This window comes from Orbicella franksi, chromosome 4 (genome assembly GCF_964199315.1).
Source record: "Orbicella franksi chromosome 4, jaOrbFran1.1, whole genome shotgun sequence".
Classification (NCBI taxonomy): Eukaryota; Metazoa; Cnidaria; class Anthozoa; order Scleractinia; family Merulinidae; genus Orbicella; species Orbicella franksi.
In genome coordinates this window covers 19,632,048-19,657,867 of record NC_138148.1, presented here as the reverse complement: position 1 = coordinate 19,657,867, position 25,820 = coordinate 19,632,048, and the positions used below count along the sequence as shown (strand labels likewise).

The following is a 25,820-nucleotide window of genomic DNA, read 5'->3' as shown; positions in this document are numbered from 1 at the left end:
TTGGCCAGAAATGCTCTTTTAAATGTACATGTAGTTTTGTTTCCCTTTTCTCAATTTGTTGTTTATGACATTTAATCTCAATTTCTCTCAGTTTTACTTGTTTGGGTTTTTCCAACCTTCATCAACTATCATTTTGTGGTTTAATCAATTTGGTAACTTTGAACATTGCAAAATAATCTGTCAGTCATGATGTATAAACATGTCAGGTACAGTAAAAGAAGCAACAAAGATAATACTCAAACTAGTGCAGCACATGGTACACAGCACAGTGAAAGAACATCACCACTCACACCTAACATACCAAGGTTATGATCTTACACAGTGCCTCTGTCTCAAGATACTAATAAAATTGCTTTGTCAGCAAAAATAAATTTGAATCAGTAAAAGGGGATAATGAAAACAACTTGATGAGAATGTTTTTCCAATGACTCAAGTAATAGCATGAGCATTTTGTGCAGGTAAAAGAGTACACAGTATAATGACCATTGCAGACATTAAGAGTGGGTACAGGTACAATGTCACTGGACAAAAAATAATGATTGCTCTAGTTCTGAACCAATTTGACCAAGAGGACACCAAATCTCTATTCTATGCATGAATTTCTGTGAATAGTTAAAAGCATTCTACTCATCACTGGAAAAACAACTTTTAATGATCAAGCCAAATTTCAATTTCATACTGAAAAATTCGTAACTGAAGTGCCTAGCCTATCTTGCAAATTATTAATGATAACAATCACATTTTACTGTAGTTCATCCATTTCACACCTTTTGTAAATAAGCAGTCAATATAAAATAACTTTATCCAAAACATATATTATATTGTATGTATGAAATGACGCAATATGAGTAAGTGTGTAATGTAAATATAATTAATATTGTGAATCATAAATTATCAATTGACTACCCTCCAATCCACACCAAACATTTGTGCACAAATAATGAGTAATCATTGTATGTAAATATATATTCTACAACATGAATGAATTTATGACTGGGTGTTGATAACTAAAACGAAGGAATTGAAAACAACGTAGAACTGAATAGATATAATAGACCCTTTGCAAAAAGCTATCACGTGGCCTTTGCAAAAAGCTATCACGTGGCCTTGTCAATCAGAAAAAAATGTCCTGGTATAAAGTAAATACCATAAGTACAAATATTTTGATACCACTGATCTCTTATGAGCATTTCATGTAATATATCAAACACGAAAGACTGTGTTTGACCACATTTCCAAACACCCAGAATGAGAAAAGACTTACAATGCACCATGAAGCAGAGCATTTGTGGCAAACTTCAAGGTGTTTGGAAATGCAGTCAAATATGGTCTTGAGTGATTGATATATCTTCTCAATCGGAACTAAACCTAAGGAGAAAACAGAGAAATAAAATCATGAAAATGTATGCAATTTAAGATCAGATATCCAAACATGGCCATGATTTCCTTTGTTAACCTTGATAAATTATTGATGAGTTTGAGAATTAAAAATCAAGAAGAGGTTGATTACAAGATTGATGTCAACAATGCAATCCAGCAAACGAAACTGTTCAATTTCAAACGATCATAAAATCTGACACTTACATGTAAAGGGCTGTCATTAAGTTTTGATTCACCGATAGCCTTGATCTTTGCACCTGTAACAAATTTGTTACTTTATTGATGAATTGTTTCAACAACAGCCAAGTTCACCCGTAGCGACAAGGGCCAGTCCAGCATGCTTAGCCGTTACAGGTTACAGCCCTTACTGACAGCCACGCACACATGTACACATTCATTAGTCAAGTGATTTTGGCATTCTTACTCATTTTCTCAGCTTTTACTGATTTCTGGTCTCTGTTTCTTTCCACGATCATTTTTGATTCCTCACAAGGTCACGTGATGGGCTTCTGCAAAAGGCCTATTTGTACTCCAAATAAGAAGATACTAGAGATACTAAAATTCTAAAATTCAACAGTACTTAAGAACAGAGATGAGTGCAATATATATAGTGTCCAGAAGTTGTTGTTTTTTTTCTCTCTTCAGGATGGTGGATTTAACTTTGCAGTAGCCTGATGTCAGGCAAACAAGGTTTGATAAGTTTACTTTTTTCAAGCTTTTTTCAATCATTTTCAAGGAAATGATTATACACAATGTCAAGTTTGAATTTTCTTAAAATTTCTTTCCAATCTGAAGCACTGTCACTTCCAGGATCAACTTAACCACTTATCCGTGATATCATGGCACAGCATTGCTTACATGAACCCCATTGTGTTTTTTGAAATTAGCCGTTTGCAATAAGAATCTCTTATTCTATTACGGGTAAGACGTTGGAGCTATGGACTGGAGAAAATATACCAACATACTATTAGAGTGAATTATTTTACATCAGGAGTACTAAGTGCCTTTTCGTACACAGTTTCAATTTTTTCCCACAGGGAGAGACAGTCGCAAAATGTTTGGTCCAATTCTAATTACTGAAAATGAATTTCCAGATTCTAAGAACCTCAAAGTAAAACTTGAAGTTAAATTGTTTGGGAAAAAATATAGGGGTAGAATTGCATGAATCTTAGAAAAAATCTTGTTAGTAAACCCACATGTACCAACAAAGGTCTTCTTAATATTCAATGGTCCTGAAAATTACAACTTTCTATACAGTTACATTAATGCCAGCACAGTACAGGGGGTAGCAATTCTAGCATTCTAAATTACAAATTCATTATTCTAAGCAGAATCATGTCAGAAGTTAGACCATTAGTTTACTACACTATTCTAGCCAGGATCACTGCCACATGATACAATACACTAAATGTAAATCATTACTAATCAGTGATTTTTGAATTTTTTTCTCAGTTGGAGTAGTGCTAACAAGGTCTCTCTTTTAACCTTACAACGTGAGGCATGTCTGGCACTTTTTCAAACAAACTGCCTGACAGTCTCCTAGTGTCCCCTGCAAGTGAAGTTTACATTACTTTACCCATCAGTTTGTGTAAAAAAAAAAAACAAACAAGAATGAACAAGTGGAGAGATCAGACTGTACTTGTCAATGCACTGAACATATGTATCATTACAGGCCTCCAATGCAGTATTTAACTTCATGTTCAAAGAGAAGACCTTTCCAACAGGAAACTAGATCAATTATTGCATACACGATTATCTACTAAAATTACATGTATTTACATAATGCCCTAATCATGACCATACTATTTACATGTTAATATACAGTACCTCACCACACTTTAAAATCCCATGCCAATATAGGATCACTTCATTTCTCTTTCACAGAAACCTGGCTGATGTTCGCACTTTCCAAACACTCTCCATTTTGCCCAAATGCAGTGACCAGAACATCAGAGAAACACTTCTGACTGTCAAACCTTGGTGTAGGATTAACCCCAATGATAAGAGGCTCTAAGCTGTCTTTCAAAAGTACATCTACACCATACACTGCGCAGAGATTCTCTGTACTTCCTTCCTGAAAAGACGACAGACTTGGTGCCACAGCATAAAACAGTTTAGCAATGTTTTCATGAATCTTTGACTGAATGTCACCCCATGTTGTTTGCCTCTTTGTCAAGTAATTGGAAGTTAAGTCCTTCAAAAACTCATCGTGGGTCACCTTGTGATTTACTATTCCATTCTTCTTGATGTCCGAACTCACGCACACAAGAGCTGAAGAGTCGTACTCATCCAAGAAAGCTTTGTGGTTGGTCTCAGTTTCTGCCAGGTTCACATGTGGAGTGTTGTGTATCAGAAGCTGAAGTGGTAGTAGAGATTTAACTGTGACTGCATACTGTAGACAGAAACGCCGCTTCTTGCATACAGCCGTCAGTAAGCAGTCTAGGACAATAAACAAAACAACTGCCAGTTGCTATGGGTTGTTCAAAAAGGAAAATTAGAAAAAAAAAAAACATGACAATGCAATGGAACATAAATAAATAATTTCTCTCAAGGAAAAAAAAATGACTTGAAAAATATTATTGTTCAGGCTGAAAATGAAATAGCACTACACAAGAACAAACAAATATTGGGAGAACCAAGTATCTTCAGTTGATGCAAAGTAGTCAATACAAAATGAAAAGTATATATCTATGTGAAATTGAGTAGTGTAAGTTACATTCGGATTAACAAAATGGATTCTGTGTTGCACTGCAACTGTTCAGTAATTTATTTCAGATGATGTCAAAATGTGGTAAATACTAAAACATTGCCACATGAGGTGATAGCTGAGTGTGTCACTGAGGTTGATGTTGTTATCACTGCTGAGAGGGCGAGAGCTAATTCCCAGCCCTGCAGAAGGAGTTGAGTACTTGTACATGTATGTGAATTATACTGTGTCTTTTGAAACACTGCATGCAGAGATGACAAAAAGATGTACATGTTGTCTGATAAATAAATAAATAGATAAAAACATTTTGGTCACTGGCCCCACTTATTTTCAGTTATTTCTACTTACACTGCGATGCTACCAAATGGCCAATTTCTGTACACCTGATCACCCTCCGCAGATCACTGGTTACAATTGGCCGTATGCTGAGAGTGCTGGGATCTGCCGCCCTTAAGATCCAGTAACTGGAAATACCACTGAAATAATGGTCAGCACACAAAGCTGATAAATGGGTTGACAGGTCACAAGAGACCGGAAACCAAGGCACGCTACCCCACACCTCTTGAACATGGGTACAGAGTAATTGGCGATGAAGTAGGTGTTCTTCCCCTCTGAGGCGGTTGACTCGTGCATCACACCGAATACTCTGCCCAGGCGTGTTCCACCTCTCCAGCCAAATAGCTTCTGCTTCTGTCGATGATGCTACAAGAGTGCATCCTAAATCTCTCAAAACTGGCCTCTTCTCTTTTCCATTCTGTTCGACAAAAAACTTCAAGTTCAATTTCTTATCTTTCGAGTGAAAACAGTTCACACTTTCTTTCCTTCCCTCTAAAGAACCAACATTGATCACCACATTGTTTTCCTTCGTTATAGTGGGAAACTTTGCAAGTTCAACCACAAAGTTGCTAGGACAGCTTTCAGGAAGGGAAGAGTTGAAGGCTAAGAGCCTTGCTTCTCTTTGTAGTTCTGTTTCTGCCACGCCTAGTGGTGGACAAAAGTTTCTAGCACACATTTCACCTACTTTTAAATCTGTCAGAGGCCAAAGAAGAGAATAGAACATTCCAGTTCCAGCAAAAGCAAATGGGGAACACCTGACATTAGGTTGTGTGCTATGTACAATGGCTGATCCTACTTCATCCATCAAATACCAAACAGGTTTTCGCTTATCACCATCTTGCGTCACTGCTTGATATGTCTGGTTATAAAACCACATGCTGTCTAAAACCTGGTATATTTTGTAGTCAGTTTCATGATTTTCATCTCTTGCTCGATCTGATATTTCTTTTTCTGTCAGATGCTTTTCTCCCTTGATTAAAACCTAAAATGGAAATGTCAAAATATTGAAGATTAAAATCAATCTAAAAGTCATTAGATTTTTAAAATAAAAGAATATTGTCAAAATAACAAAGCAATGTGAAGCCAAAACACAACTTAGGGACACAGAGTGCTCAATATTGTTAATGTTCATGTTAATGTAGATTTTTGAAATATCAACATCAGTGGTGTATTTATGCTGGCAGCTATTGTCAATAAATTCAGTTCGAATAGGATTTTAAAATCTGTGAGTTACCATAATTATGTTGGTGAATGATTTGATGCAAAAAGCATTTTTGTAGCAACTTCCTTTTTAACTGCTGTCCATCTTTGATAAGACCTTGTTGATTTCTGAATTTCAAACAGTCAGACACATATTAAATTCTTTCTCCTAAAATTCAGTCACAAGAGGTGTGAACGGAGTTCAAAACACAAGGAATGTAGGTTGGCAATTTGAAAAATTCTGCTCTGTAACATTATCAGTTGACCCCTACAGCCAGTCAAGTGCTTGATTATTTTTCCTGTCACACCAATTTTGCTATTTTCACTAGGGGTCTTCAGTGTGTTATGGAAAGGTATGTATAATCTTACACTTAAAATCTGCATGTACCAATTATTTATTACATAGATAAATCTAGCTACAGGTGCGATTTGCTGTCACATCCAACATCTGTTTCTTTTGTACATGATTGAAGTATTTATCTAGGTGTCTTTTAACATGTTTGTATTGGTTTGTGTACAGAAGTGGAAATCCTAAACTATTCAATAACCCAAACTTGTCAAATGATGTCAAATGATATTTCTTATCAATAAAGAAACAAAATTGTTAGAATTCAACTGATAGCATTGACACAAAAAAAGTATAAAATGTCACTAAAACTGCACAGTAAAACGCTTGAGGATTGATTTAAGGTGTCTGTACTTAATGTAACATTTTGAAAATTCAAATATTGGATTGCTTATGAAAAAAGTTTTTCCACTTGACTTTTGATGGCAGAGCCACTCGAAAAGAAAACATTAAATTTTCTGTTAGCGTTTATATTGGCTATAATACGTAAAGTGTCCTCGATCAAAGTTGTACGGGAGCTCTATGTAATTAATCAATAACACCGTGTAGCGAGCCGGTGGGAGCGCAATTTGACGCCGATTCTAAAAATTTTCTGAAGACGTAATTGTCACGCTTGGCGCGAGCGAAAATGTGTTATTTATTCTAGATCAAAGCTCCAAACTTACTGGCCATAGCTCGGATTCCTCATTCTCCGGTTTCTGTAGCGTCATGACCAACAAACCGGGAGAATCAAAGGTCCAAAACGATTCATCAGGGCAGACATTCCCGTAAAATTCCCCGTCGATGATCGGAGCGCAGCCCTTTATGCCCAAAGTCCAGCGCTTCGTCGACAACTTGCTTACAACATCGCGCTTTTTTGCCGTTACAGGGATAGACACAAACACTGCCATAGCACCTTCGTCTTCCTCTGACCAACTGTACGCCGTGGTCGTACCATGACCAAAGCCCAGCGACTCTGGGTATTGCTCCTTTTCCCTCTTGTATCGACAATACATTTTGTGAATGTATTCCTCGGAGAGTAGTTTTGCTTTTTCCATACCGACGGCGTGAAGAAAGCCAGTTTTGAATTCCTCGAAGGTCATAATTTTTGACCTGTCGGATTTGGACGGCTTTTTAGTTTCATAAGAATCGCTAGTGATTTGACACAAAGCTTCAATTAGATCACCGTCAGTTGACTGAAGTGTTTCTTCGGCTTTTTTCGAATCGACTCCGCCGATTTGCGTAAGGACCTGGGAGCTGTCTAGCACGTCTTCATCGCCGCTTGCCTCCCTGTTGGCGCTGTTTTCACCTGGGCGGCACATCATTTCCTTCATCCTCGCCAAAAGTTCGGGCGATTTCTCCAAGTTTTTCTTAGCCGTGGGTCCGCCGTCGCTGGACCAAGCGTGCTCGAGGAGGAACACATCGCTAAATTTTTGCAAATTCCGTTTGGCGTGGAGCGACCAACGACCCGGGGACACAAACTGTTCATCTTCGTGCAACTCAAATGCCTCCGTGGCGTCGCAGCTTGCGATAGGAGACAGCTTCTTGTAAAGTCTTTCCCATAAATGTTCCGGTAAACCGATAGATAGAAGCTGCGGTCGGTGGAGAGCAAGGAAATCTTCCCAGCTAATGCACGTGGTCTTTCCCATAGAATGCGACGCCATCTTCACTCCCTCCCAACAATACTTTGGCCTCTTGTTGAAAAACGAGACAGATCAAAAGCAGACTCTCAACACCCACTGCTAAGAGTTTCTATCAAGAAATAAAGGGAGAAAATAGATAGTGATCACATCGTACCCGCACCAGTCTCCTCTGAGACGAGATTGCATACGAGGTAGGAGTGTTGGAAGAAGACAAGCTCGCCAGTCTGCAACAACAAAACCATGAATAAACCAAAGAAGATTATGATGGATGATGAGGATCCTTACAACATTGGAGGCTATAGCAGCTCGGATGATGACAGAAACGAGAGGTACTTCAATTAATCTCAGCTTTGCCTCTCTCAACTTTGGGAATTTAACGCCTGGCTGAAATTGTCTTTATGACACAAACACTTGACGAAATTTCACAATAACATGCGTTATGTTAATGTGCTTGTATGTAAATCTATGTTGCTTTTAGTCTGCTTTGATATGCTGTGCGAAAATTATGAGTATATCCTCATTTTGAATCCAAAAAATGCTCTACCTACGTCGCGATGACGTAAAACTGCCCCAGGCACCTAAGGTGACGATTTCTTCGTTCAGAAAGTATGATAGCGATTTTTGTGGCTATTCCATCTGTCAGTGACTTGACGTTTTCTCTGCCTACCTGTCGGAAACTCGTTATGGGATGAGCAAACGTGATTTATGTCCACCTTGTTGGGATAGGTCTTAGTTCTTTGAGGTGCAAAATTGTTGGTCAATTTTCATAATTGTTACTTTTTCGGTAAGACTCTGGCAAGGCAACCAGACACCATGTGGGACAGGAAGAATGCTGAAATTGAACCTGTGCAGCGACCTCTAGGTTGTATGTCAATCACGTGTGAGGCCTTCAGACAGAAGAAATGCCATCCATCTTTCTGGGCATTCAGGCTGTTGACAGAAATTTATTCACAAACTTTCCACACAATTTTGCCAACAATTGAAAATTTTCTTAATATCATTAAATTTTGAATTGGGCTGATACTGTTATTAATAATGGTAATAGGACTGAGTGGAGTCCAGTGTGGTCTGTAATCATACGAGTGACTAACAAAAGCGGAGTCCGATTTGTTTATCACGAGTGTGATTAAACTGTGGAACTACCCCTGAGTTGATTGAAGTCTTGCTCTTTATCTGACGTGCACTGATAAAGATGTCAACCGAAAAAATTAAAACCCAGGAGATCACCAATTTTAACCCCTCAACCCCAAAAAATAATAGTTTCAATTATTTCAACAATTGATGTTGAAAGTAGTAGCTCTGCCGATTTAGCCACAAAACTCGTCAAATGTTAAAAATTTTCCCCCAAAATAGCATGGAAAATGTATTTTAAGCTCTTTCCTTCATATCTGCGAGATGTTGGTGGCCATGTGGGAGACCCCAGGATTTGGTCTGTCTTCAAGAGACTCCCAAATAATCCAGGAGAGTTACCATAGATGAACTGATGCCATTGGTACTACAGTCAAATCTCTATTAAGTAGCCACTCCTGGGGAAATGGGAGGTGGCCGCTTAATAGAGGTTAATGTGCTTTGAATATTTTTTTATCATTGGGTCTTGAAATTGCTCCGTAAACATGGAATCATGTCAAGACAATCATGATAGATGTGTGTTTGAATGTCAGTTATCAGGCATCACATTCTGTTTCAGACTCTTGTCTGTCATTGCCTTTTCCAAAACAAATCCAAACTACTTGTATTAAATTTCGAGTGGCAGTTAGATGGGGGTAAAGACAATAGGAAAACTTTCATCAGGATGATCAAAACATGACCATGGCTGCTAGAGGTAGCCTGAGTTGATAGGGGTTTTGTTTGCAGTATTTTACTGACAATAATTTCAGCACTTCAATTATAACTGGCCATTCAATGTAGGTTGGCTGCCTTATAGAGGTTTGACTGTAGTGTGAATTGATTTCTGCAACTGTCTCGCAATCGGACAGTCCCTTAATTGACGTCATAAGTTCCCACCTCCTTTAGCTTTTGATTGAAGTTCTTAATTGATGAATAATTGATTGACATAATGAAACGTCTCTGCTTTTCCACATCCCTTCTCTGAAACTTGTCTTTCCACAATTTCTTGCCACAACTCCTATTAACATTCTCTCCCTTCAGGGTTGTTACTAAACTTTGGGGGACATGACTTATTCGTGGTTGAAGTAGGGGGCTGATTCTGCCATCTTTTTCTATAGAGTCAGACAAATAGCTCAACAGAGTTTCCAGCCAAGATCTTGTAATGGATTGTGATTTTCAGCGGCAGCCGGCTACTTTGAAATTTTTGAAAAGAGAGCAAATAAAAATTATTTGCTTTCTTTTCAATTATTGTTTGAACAATCAAGAGGTTTAGAAAATTAAGGATTCCTCTCTATATTAGAAATAATGGAAGTCACTTTCCAAGAGTTTTAGCTCAAAAATAAAACCTACTTTATGAAACATTCTCCCTTTGATATTGTAGCTCTGATGATGAGCTTGCTGTGGAAGGATTGAAACGTCAAAAGCAAGAAGCAGAGTCTAGCAGTGAGGATGAGTTTGAGAAAGAAATGGACATGGAACTAGAAAGTGTAATGAGAACCTATGAAAACAGTCAGGGTAGGAGTGATTTGTGTGCTTTCAATTAAGCAAGCCTTTTCTTATGAATGGGATACTTGTATCGGCGCGAACAACAAGCGGCTAATGTGACGCTTCGTTGATTTCATTGTCCAGCAAAACAAAAGGTTTCTTTTGTTTCACGTTCGACAAAAAGATGCCGCTAGGAAAAGTGTCTTTTTTTGCATACGTTATTTCTCGAAAACGAAGAGCAACCCAGTGCAAAAAAAATACAGGGCAATACTTTCAGCTGAAATGAAGTCCACATGCAAAATTTCAGCTAATTTGGAGCAAAAAAAAAAAAAACAACCAAAATCGTCACTTATCCCCTTTTATGACTAGCTTCTTCAATTAACTGTCATCTTGATCTGAACTTTTTTAATTGTCTTGTATCTGACAATGAAGTTATTAGTTTTTAATTGACCCAAGAAATCTGGATTTTTGCAATGTCTGTCATTAAAAAAATGCGTGGAAGTAATGATGAGAATTTGATGCTGATTAACAAATATCTGCATTTAAAATTGAAGCATAACTGAGCTTGTTTCAGTGTCATTCAGCCACTCTCCACTTAGCCTGTGAACAGGCTTTTCTGTTTGGCCTTGATATATACATACATACATCATACATAAACTTTATTTAAGTGTCAGAGTATTTAGCTAAAGATAACTAATTGGGGACACTAACATAAATACAAATATAAAATATAAAATACTAATATTATATAAAATATATAGGTAGTTAATAATTAAAAATATGTTTTATAGGTCTAATTAGTTTAAAAAATAAGTTCAAGATTACTTAAATTGGTTGTATTATTATTATGTTGAGCAAGCATAGCAGCTGCATCTTCCATCTAACACATCTGTTAGGTTAATGGCCCAAACTGCTTTTTTAAATTCACAAAGGCTTGTTTTGTTGCGAAGGTCTTTGCCTACTTTTCCCCAGATATAGGGTCCTAAATATCTTATGCTATGTTTACCATAGTTTACAGTGTTAAATCTAGGTATAGGAAAATCGCTACTACGCAAATCATAATTCTTAAATTGCTTGTAAAATATGTCACAAATGTGTTTAGGTGCCAGTAAATTTTTAACCTTGTACATTAATATCAGTATGTCTTGTAGGCGTCTGTTTACTAAACTAGGTAGCTTTGCCTTACTTAATAGTTCATCATAATCTGCCATCTTGCTATTGTATACTGCACGTAGTGCCCGCTCTTGCACCCTTTCTAGTTTTATAGTATCAGATGCTTTACAGAAATGCCACACTGTATGACAATACGTGAGATTAGGTAGAATTGCCGCTTTGTATAGTTGGAGTTTGGCTTCTGTAGGGATCATCTTTCTAAGGCGTACTAAGACACTAACTTTCTTGCTTGCCTGTTTACATATATCACTTACATGTTTACTGAATTTAAGGTTATCATCCAGTGTAACCCCAAGCAATTTGAGGTCTGGGGTGGACTTGATGGTATATCCATCAATGTTTACATTTATGAAATGGTCGCTGTTTTTCCCTCTATTTATCAACATTGCATTGTACTTGTCATAGTTTCCCTTCAGGAAATTGTCCCCATACCATCTAGATATTGTTTGTCCATCATTTGAATGATAAGCTTCAGGTGACAGAAAAGTTCTGATTGCTGGCTGATCCGTGCTTGAATTTTATATTTATAAATTTATACAACTCCCTCATGTGTTCAAATAGGCACCTCAGTCATCCTGTCCAAGCACCATATTTACTCCATTAAACCCCATGGTGTTTAAAGTGCCTATGAAGTAAAAAATAATTGCTGCTTATCTGAAAGGCTTTTCAAAGTAAAGAAGGAAGGCGTTTTCCTTTTTGGAATATCTTTTTCTTTTTAGAGATATTCACGTTTTTGTATTAAGCAAATGAGGAAAGTGATGACATTATAGGTGGTTCCTCTAAAACAGCACAACACTCAATCAAGAATAACTCTAGAAATATTAAAGCAGTGTTCTTCAAACTTGGCAACAGCAATGTACATTACAAAAGAAACAGAATGGCACCTACTATGCTGTTGCCATGGCAACACTCTTGGCTCCAGTCTCTTTCTGTGAAAAACCAAATATCCCCATTTGCAACCTTTTAAAGTGGGACAGAGGGTCTTGCTTGGAACACACATGGTTCCCATAATGTCTTAACTCTCCCCATTAGATTGGTGGGAGTGGGTGATCCTGTTTAAGAGAAAATCTGGGAATTTTAGTCTTAATTAAAACCGAACCAGCGGCATAATTGTTGTCATGGCAGCAGCATGGCAGTTGTCATTATGTTTCTTTTGTGATGTACATTTCTGGTGCCAAGTTTAAAGAACACTGCTTTAATATTTCTAGAGTTATTCTTGATTGAGTGTTGTGCTGTTTTGGTGGAACCACCTATGACGTCATCACTTTCCTTACAAAAACGTAAATATCTCTAAAACAAAAAAAGATATTCCAAATAAAAACACCATTCTTCTTTACTTTGAAAAGCCTTTCAAATAAGCAGCAATTATTTTTTACTTCATAGGCACTTTAAATATTAAATTCTTCCTTATTCGAGTGCGGCGTTTATTCGAGGGTGGCATTTTTACAAGGGTGGCATTTATTTAAAGTTCAATTTGTTTCTTGCAAACAATAGTATGGTAAGAGCATTGAAAGAGCATTGACGTATACTCACTTCAAACTAAAGGACATCGTTATCAATGAAAGCAAATTTCCAAAGCTTATTTAAACAGAACTACCATATATTGTTCTTGTGTTTTGATTATATTCCTTTGAGCCTCGAATGTACTGATATTAAAACATTGTTACAATCAAGGAAATAATATTTTTAGGCTTGCTCAAGCTTGATTATTACCAGATTTGCTTTTTGAGTTTATTATTCAAATAAATGCCGCATCATGATGCGGCATTTATTCAAGGGTGGCGTTTATTGATATTTCTGCTCTAAAGTGCAGCATTTATTCGAGGGCAGCGTTTATTCGAGGATGGTGTTAAATCAAGTAAATACAGTAACCTCTGAAGATCTGAAATTTAAGGGATCTCCTCTTTGCCATTACCGGTACCTCTCTTCAATTACCTGCCCGTAGAATGAGTGACTGTCAGTATAAGATTTAGCATAAAATAAGGCCAAAGCAACAGCTTGTAATGTATATCTGATACCACATTTCACAGAATCTGATATTTGGTTAATCAAAGACTAGATGTATCTAGAGTCATGTCTATTAGGTATCAGTGTTGTGGCAAACAGTATCAGGAGATGAATTTGTATCTGATTTACAACAGTGTTATAATATTTTTTACATGTACATTATAATTATTTCATTTTGTTCTTTCATGAAATGGTAATTCATTCAGACCCTTGTTTTGTTCATAGAACGTTCAGGTGATCAACCCACACAAAAAGTAACTGTCCATGAATCAGACAAAAAAGTGAATGTCACAAGTGCAAGTAACAACAATACAACCAGTAGTAACACTGTGGATGACAAAAATGGCCTGTACGCAGAAGAATACTTTAGTTCAGGGTCTGATGATGAACACCTAGTTGGTGGTCAAGGTTCAAAGTCGAAAGAAAGAAGAAAAGTCTTAACAAATGATGAACTGTTTTATGACCCGGACATGGATGATGAAGATGAACAGTGGGTTATTAAACAGAGACAGGACCACAGAAAGAAAGGTCTGTTATCAAATATCCACATGTATGTATCGTGTAAAGCTGTCTTTAAGAGGGAGGTTTGCACAAGAGATGAGGATTTGGGATGAAAAAGCAGATTAGTGGGTGGTATGTTGTCTAGTTCCTGTACGGCTTTCTCCCAGCCTGCCTTCAGGGCCAATTGATTCCAGTGACGTACATGTATCTGAGACAACGGCTGAGACAACCCAAAACAATTGACCACAGTGAAATATCGAGGCCTAGTACCTAGGCAAGGTGGCATGGTGGCCTCATGGTTTTTTTGCACTACTCCGATGGTTAGTGTGCTGGACTTTCCATGGCGTTGTGTAGGTTGGGACCATTCTGTTGTGTCCTTAGCCAACTTAGGTGGACACTTAAGGTTACTTCCCACCTTCGCGGATGCCCTTCAGGAAAAAAATCGTACGCGTGCCAGTTTCAATAAAACCCCAAGAAACTATATATCATAAGAAAGCTTAATAAATGTACTTTACAAAAAAAAAATACAATTTCAGCAATGCTTTCTTTTAGGAAGTGTCAGGAGGCGGTAAGGCGTGAAACGACCAAGGCTTCTTCTATTGAATTTATCGGCTATCAGATTCCGCAGTACGAGCAAAATGGCTGCACAGTCTTATTCACAAGGCATCAATCAACGAAAGTGTGTCAGGCTTTTCCGATATTCTGATTGGTTGTCTAGATATCCACATCTAAAGTTGGAGTAGCTAAAAATATGCGAGACGTGTTGCGTAAATGGATGCCATGGGGAAAATGTGTTAAATATCAAAATTTCCCGACACACTTTGGTTTGTCATTATCTCTGGAATGTTTTGGCGAAATTTCACGAAAATCCCTCAAATCTGCTTACCCTATAAATTCACTCAAAGTGGATGTATTCCTGCAAAAATCAAATGCAAAATTTTAGCTTGTAAAGGTTCGTAAACAACTCACGCCACGCCCGGAGATTATCACACGTAATAAAACCGCAAACCAATGGAACAACAGGACCTCCTAGTGTCTCTGACAATAGATCAAGATTTCCCAGGAAAAGCATCGCATTGCAACATGTTATTTTTATCTCGCTCAGTGGAGTTTAATTTAGGACGGCGACATAATATAATGGGCAAAGACGCCAAAGGCAAAGGCAAAACCCGCGCCAAAAATGTTTAAGGCGGAAAATGTGCCACTGAAAAACAAGACGTTAAGGAATCGACAGACAGCTTAAGAAATACCCTTATTGCTGAAATGAGTTCCCTTGGGTAGGTTTCATTTTCTTCATCGCTTCCGCCAGATTCCGACGAAGAATCTTGCTCGCAGCCTGCACTGACGTTGACTTTGATTTTTAAGCTACTTGTTCCAAGGATATTTGAACGCTCCGGATCTTCAGCAGATGCCGAGATTATCAAAGGCATTTGGCCAAACCAAGAGCCTTTGTCGCTTCCGGCACGGTTTTTTTTTTCTTTCCTCGACAATATGGAGCTTTTTCTTTCTTCTTTGGACCGTTTTTTTTTTTGTTTTCTTTACCCAAGGACTTTTTTTCTGCTTTTGATTTTTCCATAGAAGTTAGCGTAAAGAGCTTTCACGTGGGAAGTTTTGTCAAGTGCGTGATGTAAATAAAAATATGCAAATGACATGAAATACAAGCGATGAGCGTTTGATGCGAAAATTTCCCCAGGGTTCTCACCCGTTGACAAGATTATCACACCTTCCCAGTTTATTAACTTTATTTGAAAATACGTTTTTCTAAATAACTCGGCCGCTTTTTGAGATTTTTAATGTTTTTCCTTTGGAAACACTAGATAAAATGACGAACTTAAATTTTGTCAAATAAAAGAAAAAACGATTTTTTTGGCCTCTGAAGGTGGGAAGTAACCTTAACTCATTGCAGTGACTCTCCTTTCCCAGATGTATAAAATGATGGGTACTTCCTAAGGTAAGGGATGTTTGGGCAAAAAAGTTACTGCTCCCAGTCTAAAATAAGGCTGATAAGTTTCATGTATTTAAGGTAAAAGTTAATTACGTCTGTATAAAAGCCAAGTGGCCCATCAGGCTGGCACTTATCTCCGGTTTCAGGAGCATGAAGTGACTAGGAGTTTTTCTACTCCCCCCTGGATGGGATGCTAGTCCATCGCAGGGTTACCCCCAGCATTTATTTGCCAGTACTCATTTATACACCTGGGTGGAGACAGGCACTTTGAGAGTAAAGTGTCTTGCCCAAGAACACAACATAATGTCCCCACCCAGGACTCCAACCTGAACTGCTCGACTCGGAGGCAAGCGCACTAACCATAAGTCCACCATGTCTCCAAATGTATGTGTTAATGTTTTTAAACTGTATCTATAATTTAGTAGATAATTAAAAGGGTAATAAAGAGGATGTTGTTGCTTTCATCTGCAAGTTTCATTATTTCAAAAGGTGTTTAAGAGTAAATATTTGTCACTATTATTTTTTTCTCTTACAAACAGGCTATAAGAAGTGATCATTTTGGCTAGGGTAGTTTTGGAAGGAAATGCTGTTGCCAACTACCGATAGCAGCAGAACTTCTTCAATCACAGTCTAGTTGACCATTAACTATGAAATAGGCTCGTGTTCAACCAGGGTGTTTTCAAGTGTAGTAACTTGAAACTAATTAAGAGTAAATAGACTATCACCCAACAGCTGTGTTATCTTTCTTTCTTTTGGGCTGCAGCACAACAGAAAACAAACACTCCAAATTTAACAGGTTCAGCAACCAATCAAGAAGATTCAGGAAATAAAAAGAAAGCAAAAAAGTCCAAACAGAGTGTGGAGAAAGTCCCTTCAAGTGATGCTATTTTGTCTTGCCCAGCTTGCATGACAACATTATGCATTGACTGTCAAAGGTTAGTATTCAAATTGTCATTTACAGTGACCATCAGCAGAAGATGTTTCAAAAATGATTGTCTGCAGTGGTGTTATTACTGTTTTCAGCAGGAGGGTGGCTGGTTTTCACAGGCAGGCAAAACTATTTGAACTGAACTTCTAATATAAGAAAAACTTTCCTCTAGATGGTCAAACAAGGCGGGCAAAATCCCGTGTCTGCTTTATGCTTCCTACTGCTGCATGCAACGTGAGCCACTCTCTAGACTGCCAGTACACAAATACTTTTTACGATAACTGCAGAAATTCTCGCGTGCTCGTTGGCTAATTTTCATTGTCAATATACGGACAGACACAATAATTTATCATTTATGCAATGCGTCAAGGAGCGAGAGCAGACAGTTTGACATACATACATACATACATACATATATTTTTGATGAGGCAGGTCTGCGTCTGGCAACCCAGAGGGCTGGTGTGGACCTGCCATAAAATATATACCTAGAAACTAAAATCTAAAATTATTAAAAATACATCGTTAGGATTCAAAAGCTACTAAAAGATAATTTAAAATGAATTAAAATTTACATTTCTATTAAAATTAAGTATAAAAAGAGTGTTTTAAAAATATAAAAATGCACTATTCTTAGATTTAATAAGGCACGCCTCTTTCTCGAACTGTATTTGGTCTAACGTTTTTGAGGCTAGTTTAAGTTTTTCTTTAAAAAGCTGAAGAGAAGTAACGTTTCTTATGAATTTTGGGATGGAATTCCACACTATAGGGCCTCTATACCTAATGCTATTTCTTCCGAGTTCACTATGATAACATGCTAGCGAGAAGTCATTCGAGCGCCTTAATTTGTAACTAGTCTCATTTGTGCGAGTTCCAAGTAGGGCCGTAAGCTGCTCCGGTAGAATATCATTATGCACCTGATACATTATCGATGCGAGCCTCCGCTTGTAGATGTAACTCAATGGCTTCCATTTAGCCCTTTTAAGGGCGTCACAATCAGGAGTTCCACTAGGGAGTTTATGGATTAGTTTTGCAGCTTTTATGTGTAAATGCTCTAGGTCATTAAATGAAGACAATGAACAGGATCCCCATACGGCAATGCAGTAGGTTATGCTTGGAACAATGCCTTTGTAATAGATTTCTTCAAGAACACAGGTAGGCAGTCCTTTCATAGACTTTAGGAATTTTAGTTTTCCTCCAAATTTAGAGTGGAGCATTTTAATTTGAGGTTTCCAGTTCAAGTTGTGGTCAATTACAACACCCAAGCAGGTAGATTTGGAGGTGAAATATATGTATGAGTTGCCAAATATCAGTGGTCTCATAGGGCCGACAAATGCGTGTTTGCAGATTAACATTGCTTCCGTCTTGCCAGTGTGAACAGTCAAGCGATTTTGGTCGCACCAGCTTTTAAAATCAATTAATATTCGGTTTAACGCATCCACTATTTCTTCAACCTCCCTCCCAATGTAATACACGGTGGTGTCGTCGGCAAACATATGAATAAATCCGGTTGCGGACGAGTTGGGTAAATCATTTGCATAAATTGCAAAAAGTCTAGGACCTAGGAGGGAACCTTGAGGGACCCCAATATTGACTGGTCGCAGCCCAGATCTTACTCCATTTACAGTGGCAAATTGGCATCTATTTGAGAGGTAACTTACGATCCACTCGTGGAAACCACCTGATATTCCTGCAGCTGATAATTTGAGTTGAAGGATGTTGTGGTCGACAGTGTCAAAAGCTTTTTTGAAATCAATAAATAGTACTCCGACTTTGTGGCCAGTATCAATTGCCTTTTTCCATGTTTCAGTGATATAGACGAGTAATGATTCAGTGGAGATTCCTTTCTTGAACCCCCATTGGTTTGAGTGGACAAGGCTATGCATCTCGAGATGATTGTCTAGAGAGTCGCAAACAATACTCTCTAAGATTTTGCTGTTTAAATTTAGCATTGTCAGAGGTCTATAGTTCGCACAATCTGACTTGGACCCCTTCTTGAAAACTGGGATTACTTCTCCAATTTTCCAGTTACTCGGGTGGAGGCCGCGTTGAATACTGTTCTTAAATATACTGAAGAGACCTTCAAAGAGGGTGTCGCCTGCCTCCGCCATTTCACGTGACGTTATTTTGTCAGGACCCCCTGTTTTTTGTTTTATCCGAGAGAGTTTCAGCTTAACTTGTTTTTCGGACAGGCCAATTTGGTTTATGGTGGGTGTTATACGATAAATGGTCTCGAATGGCTGAGCAGTCATGACATCGTGGTCAAACTTTTCAGCAAGCTGAGTTCCAATGCTTGCAAAGTAATCATTCATAGCTTCGGCCTTGTCGAAATCGTTTGTTAGGATGTTATTATCCCTGTCATAGACTGCATCGGAAGGTTGGGATTCGGGGCTGCTGGCACTGAAAGCCGCGGTTTGCCAAGTACACTGTCGACAAATCCAGCTAATTGTGTTCTCTTTGATGCGAATAAAATCACTTGGTTTAACATTTCCACACTTCATATGGTAAACGCACCCACAGTTCGAACACGTTAGCGATCGGTGATTTATTGCTATCGTTCTTAAGCATTTCTGGCAGCTCGGTTTTGGTAAGGGTCCAGGGTTTGGACAAATGTCTCCACTGATAATTAATCTACGTAGTTGGAATGTAGAATCGGTGTTGGGATAGCGGCTGACCCGGAGACCAAAGTATCTCTTTACTTTAAGTCGCATGAAATCAACATGGCCTCCGCTCGTTAGAGTAAACTTACTTAGCAGTGGGTTGTTTCGTGTTGGTTCTTGTCCTGGAGCTCCTGATATGATCACATTGCGATGACCAGGTACATTTGGGACACGAAGATCTCTTCTGAGATTAAAAATACTCAAGAAGAGGGACAGAGAAACTAAAAGAACCATGGATAGTTTCAAGGCACGTCCGCCCGCCATTATGCATCGTGTTTCCTCCAATTTGTTATCTGCAGATCCACTCGACTATTGCCTCATAGATCCACAGCTACTTTGACACTGTTATGACAAAATTCATGATCAATAACAGGACAGATGCAGGAAAAACTGACGTCAGTTTGTGAAATGTGCATGATTTATATATACAACTTTGTATGACAGGTGCAAGCAATTTGTCAGTTAGAGACATTTTTAAAAGAAACAATTGTGTCTTAACCATGTTACCTGTCATATTAACTATGATCATAGGCCATTTAGATTGTTTCATCCTTATTAATACAATGAGCTGAATCAGTATTCTTAAGTCCTTGTTCTAATATTTGAGGGGGGTTAATTTTGGTGGGATTGTATCTGCGTTGTTTTGGGAGGCTTGTCTAATTCTGTTTATTTATACTTATTTAGGAGGAGCTGGAGGAAATTAAAAATTTTCTTTAACATAGTTTTCTTTATTCCAGACATTTTTTATACCACTTATGGCATTTTGAATTGTTTTCCTTTTTGCTAAACATTTTAAAATTTTTGGACTTGATGTCAATTAATTCAATATGTAGTGTTCCTGATGTTGGTGACTAGGTTTTGATGTTATTCTTCATTGCAGACATGAACTTTACAAGAATCAATACAGAGCCATGTTTGTCATGAACTGCAAAGTCGTAGAAGATGAAGTATTGAGATATGAACCATCTCAACAGCATAACTCGGGGAAAAAGAGAAAGAAAGCACAGAAGGGAAAACTAGTGCAACACACAAAGGAGGAGGACAATTTAACTTCTGGTAGCAATGCTGCATCAGAACGTTATCATCCAGTCTCTTGTGTAGAATGTAATTCAGAGGTTGCTGTGTATGATAGTGATGAGGTTTACCATTTTTTCAATGTCCTTGCAAGCTATGCTTGAGGATAACTAATATTTATTATTGTGTAGTTATTTTTGATAAAGTTATTTCAGAGTAGACTTTGGAGAAATATAAATTAAACTTAACTAATAGTGGAGTGGCAAGAGTGGTTTCCCTTCCTTGGTGAAAAGAAAGAATTATTAGTAATATAATGTTGCCCCTGTGCAGTCCATACTGAGAGACAACAGAGCCCTAAATTGAGGCCCCAAATATAACAGCATTGGAGAGACTGAAAGAAAAAATGATTGTGATGGGTGAATAAAGTCATTTATTTTACAACCCTCAGGTCTACTTGTAACCACCCCTCCCCCTAGCCTTCTTGGAGCCGTACTCATGACTACCTGTAGGCTACCCCCTCCCCCACCCCCAAAAAAAGGTAAAAATAAAACATCGCAGTTTATATAATTATAAAAATTTCAAATATTGCCGAAGAAACTACGGTTTATTAGTCCAGGATCGTAAGCAATGAATCCCTGTCGGCCTTCACAAAATACCCATTATTTACAATGATGACCAAGTTTGGAAAACTAAAACTCCAGATACTCTAGAAAAAGACTCCCACTTCCCTGGAGTTCAGTGTGTGCATTTTCCGAACAATGACAAAAATAAAGAGATGTATTTTGCTGTGTTCTCCTTAATTTACAACTTTGGGACGATTACAAACAACATTACGGTGAGCTTCAAATTGCTACATTGTAGTGTATCATGTGCAGGGCATCCTTAGAAATAAGATAACCTTTTTAACCAAAACAGATGGACATCTAGCTTTATAAAAGCTATCCGTGTAAGGTGTTTCACTATTTTTTAAAACATATGTAAGCTTACAGTTGAATAGAATTAGTGAACAGCTATAAATGAACAACTTTCAATTTTGGAAATTATCAAAGTTCTAGCTACTTTCTACCAAAACGCTCTCGCTTCGACTAATTGGCGAATCTTGTTAATTAAAGTTCAATGTTTTTGTTCCTTTTCACGGTAAGGTTATCTTCATGTTGGGGCTCGTGGCCTTCAACGTAACCCACTTTGGGATACTTCTCCACGTAAAGTTTCTTGTAGATTTCATCGAGACGATTCAGGTCCTCCTCCGAAAGGTCCTCCTGGAAATTAAAGAGAAAACATTCACTTGATTTTGTCCATTTAAACAGAAAAGGACGAGGAACCAAACAAATAGCAAAATAAAAAGGTTGACAGGCATTAACTAGGTGAAAAAAAAAAAAGAAAATTCTTCTTAGCAGAGCGAGGTTTTGATCCTCGGACCTCTGGGTTATGGGCCCAGCACGCTTCCACTGCGCCACTCTGCTCTACAAGATAAAGTGGTTAAATTATACTTATTTAATGAAAACGTATGACGTCAGACATTGCGTCTATAAACTTCAGTGTTCTCACCAGATTGTCGTTGAGGTCTTCCTCTGACATGGACCATTTAGCTATTGCTCTTGAAGCATCTTTACCGGAGAACACATTATACGATCCTCCACGTCCATAGACCTCTACACAAGGACAGAAAACTTATATTTTAAACACGAAGTCACAAGTTTCAGACAGTGTTGATTGTTCTTGAATTCTTCGAACAAGGAACTAAACATTCAGTACCTCAACGGATCAATACCCTAGATATATTGAGAGCATGTGTGTTATAACCTACAGGAAGAGATTTTAAAAATATCTTACTTCTGGCTTCGGAAACATCGAAAACAACTCCCTTAATAGCAACGTAGACGGGAAGATCGGGCTGAAACAAAATACGACAAAACACAAACTGTCACGCACGCAATCAAGACCTCTTCACTCAACAAGTGGTGCGCAAAGTAAGTGAGGAAAACCAAAACAATTAAAGACATTTTAAACATGCTACATCAACGCAGTTGACGGTGTACTTACATCCTCTCCATTGTATTTAGATAACTCTTCCTTAGTGAAAACTGTATACGAATGAACATCGCTCTCCGTGTGTTCAGAAAACGGCGAGCGAATCAAGTCATCGTTTTCAAAAGTAATATCTACTGCTGCTGTAGTGATATTCAGGAAATATAACAAAAAAGCAAACTTTGCAAAATCAAGCTCCATTTTTGTCGCCCTAAGGACAAATGACTTGGACAAAATTGCGGCGATGTAGCCTCTCGCGTGACCCTGAGGCGTGACGCTGAACTGAATGGTCACATGACCGGAAGTGATATTAAAATTCTCAAAACCGGTTAATTTTGCCTTTGAGAAAAGATATTTTGACAATTATTTGTCCAATAGGGTTGAAATTTTCAGGATTTGTTTTCCTTGGTAAGTTTTGTGCTTTAAGCTCAGAACTTTTCCATCCAGTGCATTTCGTCAAAGTTATGCATTGAAAAGGTATGCTGGATTTTCTGTATCACCAGACAGGGGCGTGGCGTGAGATTTTAAAGCTGTACGCAGCGCGCCAAAGGCGCTCGAAACTAGGGAGGTCTGAGGGCACGCTTCCCCAGAAAATTGTGAAATCTGGGGTCTCGGAAATGCCATTTCCTGCAATTTCCGAGGGACGTTTCAAATGCGAGGGAAAATGCAGTGGTTAGTTGTCTATTTTACCCATCTCTAGAGTTTTCGGAAAGCTGCAACAATTCAAAAACAGGGGAAAAACAATGGTAGGGTACAAACAGAGGGTTTACAAGCAAAGGGCAAAATGTCTACCCTTCATACGGGCAAACTCTGTTATAGCATCATCAATGTCAACGTCCATGTGTTTATGAATGTGCAGAATTGCTAAAGAATTCAATCTCCCGTCTGTCATGGTTCTTCGTAAAGGGGGTTTTCAATCTCTTCACACTGCTGAAGCTACGCTCAGCAGTGCAAGTTGACACAGGCATACGTCGGCAATGTTATGACAGCAACATATAATCCGGGATAGAATTGAGGGTTGGCATGATCAAGAGTGTCAACCAAAGTCTTTGGCTGCACATTCGGATCCATTCCACTCCACTTTTGCCTCCATCTTGTGACCACGGCTTTGAATTCGCCCTCAGAGGTCTGTATGTCACTGCCGTAGTAGCTGTAGATGTCATCAATGGCTTTTATGAAAAGATACTGGAAAGACTTACACACACACAGACAGCAATTAAAAACTTAAAACCGGCCCGATTTTATGGTAACTTTAAAAACTGCTTTCAGGGATTAGGAAAAATATTTTTCCAGGTTTCAGCTGTACACATGGGCGTACGTGTGTATATGGACGCAACCCCCTTCTGACCACTTCATGTCTGAACTAAAAAAATCGTTTGAAAGTCAAATGGAACAAGAATTTCAGGAGAATCAATTCGGAAATTATAGATTTCCTTACCACTTGCTTCATGTTCCAGTTAAATTAGTTGGCTTGCTGATTTTGGAAAAACATCATCAGCGTTTTCGGGCGTTTTGGTGTGGACTGTCACCGGCGAAAACGTATCAAAAAGTATGCGTTTTCATACGATAACGAATTAGTGTGGACAGGTGAAAACAAAACGCAAACGCTGGTGTGGTCGAAAATATTTTGCTTCCGTTTCGTTGAGACGACAACGGATACACTAGAATCTCTCTCTTGACACACTCTCGTTAGCGGACAGCTCTACTAATTACCGCATCTGCAAAACCCAGCATGAATCTTTGAACTCCCATAAAAACTGATGTCCTTTAACCTTCTGTCTCTGAGTTTTCAAAATAGAATTTCCAGAAAGGAAACCAGTGCCCAGAGTTAAAATGGTCCAACTTTTTAATGCAAAATAACAAAAAACTCATAACACTGCACCCGGGAATCAGGTTTTGTGTTACTTAAGTTTTAAAATCATAAATGAACTTTAGAAGTTTCCGAGATATTTAGAAAATATCCCACGTCCCCCCCCCCCCCCCTCCCCCCTCAACTACACACACACACAGAGAGAGAAACAGTATGGTTGCGTACACTACGGTCACTTTATTATTCCTTTTACTTATCTTAGAATATACAATCATCTCTGGTTTACATACTTATAAAAATTTTAAAATAAACCTTTTGGATGTTTGAAAACAAGTTCGTCAATCATGTATAAGGTTTTTTAATGAAGAAACGCAAAAATCACCACATTGTTTTTCACTCAAATGGTGTCCTTTTAATGATCAGTGCCTGCCTACGCAAAGCACATTAACTCTGAACATAAACATAAACTGCGGACTACAAATAGTGATTAACCAGCTTTCATATTGCTAAAAACCATCGACCCACAAACCACAGAATTAAGTGGCACTCTCTTCAATGCGTAACTTAGAGTAGCTAGAAACTGTCTGTAACATTTGTGTCTCTAGAGCTAATACGCTAGCTTACTAACTTTTAAAACACCTCTGAACAGCAACAATTAATTACAATTTATTCGCCACGTGAAAGCAACGAACGGACTTCAAACAGAATTTAGTCAAATGAATAGCATGTATTGACGAAAAAGGAGCTGCAAGATTTTTGAAGGTGTTTCTTCCTGTTCAAAGGAATTTACGCATTAATTTTCTCTTTTTTAATATTTAATTGTTTTATCAAAAAACTTCCCAATCATTATTGAACACGTTGTTATCATTTTCGTGACACAACAGTATGACCTCCTAAAAACACCCTTAATTACAGCTTTAGGGGCCTATAATTCAAAAACGGCACGGTGAAATTTTTTCATATTATCAACTTTTGATAAGCACGATAAGACGCAACTTTTGGCAAAGTTTAAAACAATTCTGTACGTGGGCTTCAGAGCCACCTTGAATTTTCGAAAATTTAAGAATGAATTAGCAAAAGCGCGCGCGAAAAAACTGTGTTCGGCCACCTTAAATGAAAACAAATCACATCCTAGAACGACACTAATTTCAGGATCTTGTTTAAACTAAAGGAATTCACACTTAAGAAAGAAAATGTGATATAACCTGAAATAAACGATATAGCGAAAGCAAGAACCTCAGGACTCGCTGCCAGCATATCCATAATAAAATATCTTGCTATTGCACTTGTGCTTTGAAACATTCAGAGGGGGTCTTAGGTCTTAGTTTTTGAGATTTAGAGGGGGTCTCAGGTCTTAGGTTTTGAGATTCAGAGGGGGTCTTAGGTCTTAGGTCTTAGATCTTAGGTCTTAGATCTTAGGTCTTAGATCTTAGGTCTTAGGTCTTAGTTTTTGAGACACCCGAAGAACTTGACAACAACGACATCGGTCGCGCTTTTGCAAAATCCAATGGCTTTCGTTTAAAAATTGTTTAGCGGTGAGTCCAATTTTCGGTCAGGAAACTAGCTTCTCATTT

At 38.1% G+C, this 25,820-nt stretch overlaps 3 protein-coding genes across 3 annotated transcripts; 1 reads left to right on the top strand and 2 right to left on the bottom strand.

The window, feature by feature from the left end:
• Positions 1 to 630: 630 nt before the first annotated feature.
• LOC145483632 (tubulin--tyrosine ligase-like protein 12) lies at positions 631 to 7,622 on the bottom strand. The gene is made up of 3 exons (XM_081462168.1): positions 6,635 to 7,622; positions 4,436 to 5,405; positions 631 to 3,819 (listed from the first exon to the last, which is right to left on the bottom strand). The coding sequence occupies exons 1-3, from the start codon at positions 7,610 to 7,612 to the stop codon at positions 3,248 to 3,250; spliced, it is 2,520 nt and encodes an 839-aa protein (XP_081318294.1). The 5' UTR covers positions 7,613 to 7,622; the 3' UTR covers positions 631 to 3,247.
• A 168-nt stretch (positions 7,623 to 7,790) lies between these two features.
• On the top strand, positions 7,791 to 20,664 carry LOC145483633 (uncharacterized). The gene is made up of 5 exons (XM_081462169.1): positions 7,791 to 7,920; positions 10,080 to 10,213; positions 13,589 to 13,891; positions 16,573 to 16,744; positions 20,275 to 20,664. The coding sequence occupies exons 1-5, from the start codon at positions 7,832 to 7,834 to the stop codon at positions 20,570 to 20,572; spliced, it is 996 nt and encodes a 331-aa protein (XP_081318295.1). The 5' UTR covers positions 7,791 to 7,831; the 3' UTR covers positions 20,573 to 20,664.
• Positions 20,665 to 20,744: 80 nt separating this feature from the next.
• LOC145483634 (uncharacterized) lies at positions 20,745 to 24,407 on the bottom strand. Its single transcript, XM_081462170.1, has 4 exons — positions 22,452 to 24,407; positions 22,242 to 22,302; positions 21,957 to 22,060; positions 20,745 to 21,667 (listed from the first exon to the last, which is right to left on the bottom strand). Exons 1-4 carry the CDS (start codon positions 22,635 to 22,637, stop codon positions 21,515 to 21,517), a joined length of 504 nt encoding a protein of 167 aa, XP_081318296.1. The 5' UTR covers positions 22,638 to 24,407; the 3' UTR covers positions 20,745 to 21,514.
• Between the last annotated feature and the right edge of the window lie 1,413 nt (positions 24,408 to 25,820).